A 6,674-nucleotide genomic window follows, 5' to 3' on the forward strand; every position below is an offset into this window, starting at 1 on the left:
TTGGTTTCAAAATATAAGTTAATCCTTGCTGTAGTATGTTTGTCGTAGTAGCTTAACACCATTTCCGTACTTTAGCTTGATACCATAATTGTAAGCAGAGCTTAATAATCCACTAGAGTGAAAATCTAGATTGGAGAATGACTCTATAGGTACTGTTTGGAATTTTGTGTTATATGAAACAAGAAAGGCATATCTTGTTTTGCTGTAGTTTAGTTCAAATAGCCTGGAAACATTTAAAACGTGCAACCATTTTGTTTTCAAATTAATTGGAAGCCAATCAGACATTCATCTCATACAACCAACATTTTTGAAGCTAAAGTAGTAGCTAACATGTTTTTGCTAGAAATGAAACTGTTACAGGATTACTTCATTATTCTTGTTGTGATATGCTATGAAAATTTGTCATAGTCTATTTTGTACCACATCTTGTGCAAACTAGAAGAGTGTTGTGGAATCATACTATCTAGTGATATGAGCTATGAAGGAATCCATTTGCATTCGAGAAACTCCACCTTCATCCATGGACAAAAGGATCTCTTTTCGAAGGTTCATTGCTCTCTCTCGCATCTCATCACCTTCCTTCGTTTCCATCAACCTCCTCACAACATTCTCAATAACTGAAGCACCCACCAACTCATCTCTCTGAGCCCAATCCCTCACAACCAAACCAATCTTCAACACTTCAGCAATGAAAACACTGTTTCTTGGCTGGTCAGAGTGCATAGGCCATGCTGCTATTGGCACCCCCATGGTGATGCTCTCAATGCAGGAATTCCATCCACAATGACTTATAAACCCTCCTGTTGAAGAGTGGCTTAGAATTTCCAATTGGGGTGCCCAGTCTCTCACAACTAAGCCCATTCCCTTAACTCTCTCTTCAAACCCATTTACAATATCATCATGTCTTCTAACTTCATTTCCATCAAAGATGTCTCCTTTATCAGCATCTCTTAATACCCAGATGAACTTTTGCTTGCTCTGTTCCAACCCAATTGCAATCTGCTCAATTTGCTCCTCTGTTAAGGTTGTTGTTGACCCAAAAGACACATAAATAACTGATTTAGGCTCTTGTTTATCAAGCCACTCCATGCTGAAGTGTCTCCCTCCCTTGGAATTTTCCTTCTCAATGGTTAAAGGGTTGAATGGCCCTAATGCCCAGTTCTTGCTACCAGGAGTGAATTTCTCTATAAGCTCAATGTAAAGGCTTTCAATTGCTCTAGTTGTGTTGTAGATACTGCCATCATTATGAAGTTTACGGAATTCCCTTTGTGATTCCATAAAATCCATGATTTGGGGAATGAAGCATCCTTCAATCGAAGGAACTTGTGGAAAATTTATACTTTCTAAGAGAGGTTTTCCCATGTGCTCCGAATAGAAGGAGAACATGGTAAAGGCACCAGTGCTGTGAAATACATAAGTCTCAACATTTGCCATGTTTTTCGCATCTTGTACAACCGATGCCATTAGAGAGTCATAGATGACTATGACCCTTCTAGCTGAGAGGGATTGAAGAAAATTCGCGAGAGGCTCGCGAAGATTTGAAGAGGCTTTAAAGGAAGGAACCATGTGAGATGGGAAATTGGTTCCTTCGTTTGGATTAGGCGGAGGGGAAGGAAAGGGAGGAGTTTTGAAATGATGGAAATGGAGGTTTGTAATGGAGTTTGGATTAAAACCTTGGACACGAAGTGTGGCTTGACGGTTGTGTGTGGGTGTGCCAACATAATGGACAGGAATGTTGTGTGATAAGATTAGGCGTGATAGGTGAAGAAGCTGATTGAGATGGCCTTGTGCTGGAAAAGGTACCATAACTACCACCACTTGGGGTTGGGGTTGATAATCGCTTAGATGATTGGAAGCCAGTGGTGAACTTGAACTTTGGTTGCTAGAATCCATTGTTGAACTTTTGGAACTGAAATGGGGGTAACAACTATTAGTCTACTACAAATAGCCTCTTGGTTGGAAGAGGCAATAATGATTCTTTCACATCTCTAAGAGAGGTGGAAAGAGGTGGAGTGAGGAGAGAGATAGAAAGAAAATGAAAAAGTAAGAGAGAGAAAGTATAAAATGTGATAGATGATAAGAAGAGAGAGATAGAAATAAAAATAGGTGGAAATGCAGTAATTAGAAAATGAGGTGTGTACATATCATTACTCTTGGAAGAGGTTTTGTAAATAAAATGGGTCGTTTATATCAAGGCAACTATCCTAATCTTAGTTGGTTTAATAATATTTTGATACGTGTTATTAGTTGCAATTTCTAAAACACATGTTAAAATATTATTATGTCACATAAAGTAAGATTATTTTAGTTAGGGTGATTTAAATAAGTTGTAAGAACATTATTTTCAATTTTTTATAATGTGAATAGTGAATGTATGAAACGAATTTTCATATACACACTTCACATTCTTTTCATCTCATTTTTAGTACTTTCTCTTCTTATCTTATTCATTTCCTATCATATAGTTTATTATATCTCTTTATTTTTCTTTCTTTTTTTCATTTTTCATAAGTAGAGGCGGATATAGAATGTGTAGGAAACTTTTTCCATTAACCGATAGAAGAGTTAAAAAAATATAACCAATTGAATTAAGTTGTCCTCACACCTTCCACTTCTAGACCTTTAGAGATATAGGCAGAGCGAGAGAGAAATAAATGATATGATATGTGATTTGATAGAAACAGTGATAAGAGATAGATTGAAAAATTGAATGGAAATGAATTTTAAGAAAAAGATAGAAGACTTAAAAAAATATACCCATTACACGCAGATAGAAAATAAATTTTACTAGTATTGATATTGCGTCATGAACAGATGAAATAAAAGTACTTTGGCGGCATACATCAGAATTTTTCATATTTCCTCTCTCGCTTTTCTTTTTTAAATACCTATATCACCTATTTGAATTGTTTTCTTAATTCTAGTTACATTCTAATTCCAATTTTTTTTCTTTCTAATTTGTTATGCTTTGAATCAATATAACAAAACCAATTTTAATCTTCGAAATGTATATAGGAAAACATAAAAACAAAATTTTGAGTTAATTTTCAAATCAACCCTTTAAATCTATTTGATATCAATTTTTTATGGCATATTTGATATAATTTTGAATGTAAGCTATTACATTCAATTCTTTTTATTTTGTTATATAAAAAATAACCAAAATCATTAAAAAAAGACTTTGTTAACATACATCTTAATGGTAGAAAAGTCACAATTGACTTTTATTAATTATTCCAATGTCATTTAAATCAATAAATATCAAATTAATACAGTAGTTATTTTTAACAAAAGTCACAATTGATTTTTATTAATTATTCTGATGTCATTAATAAATATTAAATGCAATAGTAATACATTAACTATTTTCAAAAATATGAAATTATTTAATATTTAAATTACTAAAAGTAAAAAAATATAAATATGACATCATCTACCTGCTATTTATAATGAGAGAAATTTTTTATGAAGAAAGACATAGAATGAAAGGGTGACACTTGTTGGAGTTACCACTTTTTGGTTTCAGAAATACTAGTATATAGTATAATATTGGATTTTTGGGAAAACACTACAAATGGAATTAATTTTGTATATCTTCTTAAAAATTATTTTTGTTTAAACTTATTTTTATAAAATCATGTACTCTTTAAAAAATTACATTTCAGGGTCACATTTGACTGTCGACCGAATTCATTTGGCTTTTAGATTTTTTCTCTAGGATTGAACTCATTTATTTGGAAATCAGACGTCACACTTTCAAAAATAAGTAATAAATGCGTTATATAATGTAAATATTAAACATTATCTTAAAATAGTGGTCAAAAGTGGCTCGTAAAACTTCTCAGGTTGAGAGTTTATTCTCAAGTAGATCCCACTGGATTGAAATGAATTACGTTAATATTTATGATTAAACGAAAAAAATATAATTTATTTTAAAGGATTTAACCGCATTTGCCGCACCGCTACTTACAGACAAAATATAAAAGGCACAGATGGCACTATGGCAGGCCAACTTAAACGGAGGACATATCTTAAATATAAAATAATTGGAGGAATATCATTAAGATATTTGATAGATTAATAATTTTTGCAACATAGCCACTATTTATAAAATTACATTGGGTGGATGAATGTCTGTATTCATTTGTTTTTTTCTCAAGCATTGAACTCAATTTCTTGAAAATCAGGTGTCACGCTTTCAAATTGATGTGATTAACGGAGTGTCGGCAGACGGCAGTGTAGCTCCAATTAGGAGTGTTCGCGGTCCGGTTTGGTTCGGTTTTGAGAAAAAAATCTATCCGATCTAATCCATTCGGTTTTATCACTTCACCATCCAATCGGTTATTTTTATTTTTAAAATCCGAACCAATCCGATCCAATTTTAATCGGTTTGGATTGGATTGGATTTCGGTTTTTAAAGAAATTGTAAACATTTAAATAAAGTAGACTACATTCACCATCACATTACAGAACTAAACCATCAAAGTTTGAACTTAGGAATAAATAAGTCAAGATAATTATCAAAAGTCTCCAACAAATACAAAACATAGACCGGCAACATAAACATAAGTAAGTCCTCATTAGTTTAATACTATCGCAAAATAAAATAAAGCTATTTCAACTGCAACTGGAGATGACATTGTTTTCACCAATCTTCAATTTCCATGGCTCCACTCCACGTGACATTTTTTCATAGTAGACAATTTTTGTAAAAAATATATATATTAATAATAGTTTACTGCCAACAAATATAAGCTATGACAGTGGAAGAATGGTAGGAAATAGAAATATTGAACTAGTAAAAAAGAAACAACAAGATATATATGATATAAATAAAGCATAGTCTTTTGTATACCACTAAGTAATAGCTTAGGAAGGCTTCTAACAGTTCCAACTACTCCGACTCTGCATCAGAAGATTCGTCTTGAATAGGTTGTGTACTTGGCTCCATTTCTACATAGATAAAATAAAATCTGGTTAGTGTGAATCAAAGTCAGAATTTTAAATTAAAACATTCAATTACAATAACATAAGTTACCTTGCTCAAGCTTTTCAAATTCTTCAAGAAGTTCTTCAATATCACTTGACAAAGGACCTGATCGGAACCAATTTTGAGCACAAACTAGTGCTTCAACCGTCTTTGGAGAAAGTGAACTCCTATAATTATTTAGAACTTGACCCCCAGTGCTGAATGCAGATTCTGAAGCAACAGTAGATACCGGCATAGCCAATACATCCTTAGCTATCAAAGCAAGAGTAGGATATTTGCTAGAATTCACTTTCCACCAGTTCAAGATATCAAAAGAATGAGCTTTCTTCTCTAATGCCTCCTTAAAATATGAATCCACTTCATTTGTATTCATATTGTCACTCATACTCATATCCTTATCAAATTCCATAGCAAATGAATTATCAACATCAGCTAACTCAATATTTTCTCTTTTAGAAGCAGATTGTGTAGTTGATTGAGATTGACCATTTCCAACAGCATTTTTATAGCTATTGAACATACTATTGAAAGTATCCTTCACCTTTCCACTTAAATAATCAGCATCATTCTTATCATAAAGCTTGGCAAAGCTCCATTCCACAAATCGAAGTTTGTATCTAGGGTCAAGTACAACAGCAATGAAAATCATCATGTTGATATTTTTTAGGCTCCCCCAATACTTGTCATGCTTAGCTTTCATTTTTACAGCCATGCCCCCAAGTAATGGATCTAAACTCCCAGCCCATGTGTTTAGTGTTTTCAACACCATACAATATTCATGGAAGTATTGAGAAGAAGTCACAAACAATGAACCTGAAACTTTAAGTGTGACATCATAAAATACTTTCAAAAATCTCACAAACACCCTTGCATTATCCCAATCCTCAGATTTAGGAACCCCACCTTTCATCTTTGCAAACTCTACATCTCGCTCTGCTAGTCTTTTAAAAGGCTTCTGAAACTTCAAAGCACTTTCGAGCATAAGATAAGTAGAATTCCACCTGGTCGGAACATCTAACGGTATCACACTAGTGTCTTGTAACCTACAATCCTTAACACACATTGTGAACTTGTCCTTACGGCCAGAAGAACCATGCATATATCTAACAACAGCCCTAATCTTATTAATGTTATCATGCAAATCTTTCAAACCATCATTGACAACAAGATTTAAAATATGAGCACAACATCTAACATGAAAAAACTCTCCTTTCAATGGATGTGTATTCCAATCATCCATTCTGTTTGTTAAGTATTCAATAGTTGTATCATTAGAGCTTACATTGTCAACTGTGAGAGTGAAAACTTTAGAAATTCCCCAATCCAAAAGACAATTCTCAATTTTTCTACCAATAGTCTCCCCCTTATGATTCTTGATCCAACAAAAATTTAGTATCCTCTTGTGCAATTTCCATTCATTATCAACAAAATGAGCAGTGAGACAAAGATAATTGAGATTTTGCACAGAAGTCCAGCAATCAGTTGTTAAGCAGACACTTTGATTTGGAACACTAAAAAAAGATTTCAGCTTATTCTTTTCATTGAGATAAAGGTTCCAACAATCCCTAGCAATTGTGATTCTTCCAGGGATATTTAATTTAGGTTGCACAAGACTCATGAAGTAACGAAATCCCTCCCCCTCTACAAATGAAAAAGGAAGCTCATCCACAATAATCATCCTAGC

General features: G+C 33.3%; 1 protein-coding gene across 1 annotated transcript; it reads right to left on the reverse strand.

The window, feature by feature from the left end:
• Positions 1–232: 232 nt before the first annotated feature.
• On the reverse strand, positions 233–1,991 carry LOC130721270 (zeatin O-glucosyltransferase-like). The gene has a single exon (XM_057572036.1). The coding sequence runs from the start codon at positions 1,891–1,893 to the stop codon at positions 460–462; it is 1,434 nt and encodes a 477-aa protein (XP_057428019.1). The 5' UTR covers positions 1,894–1,991; the 3' UTR covers positions 233–459.
• Positions 1,992–6,674: the final 4,683 nt, after the last annotated feature.

This window comes from Lotus japonicus, chromosome 5 (genome assembly GCF_012489685.1).
Source record: "Lotus japonicus ecotype B-129 chromosome 5, LjGifu_v1.2".
NCBI lineage: Eukaryota > Viridiplantae > Streptophyta > Magnoliopsida > Fabales > Fabaceae > Lotus > Lotus japonicus.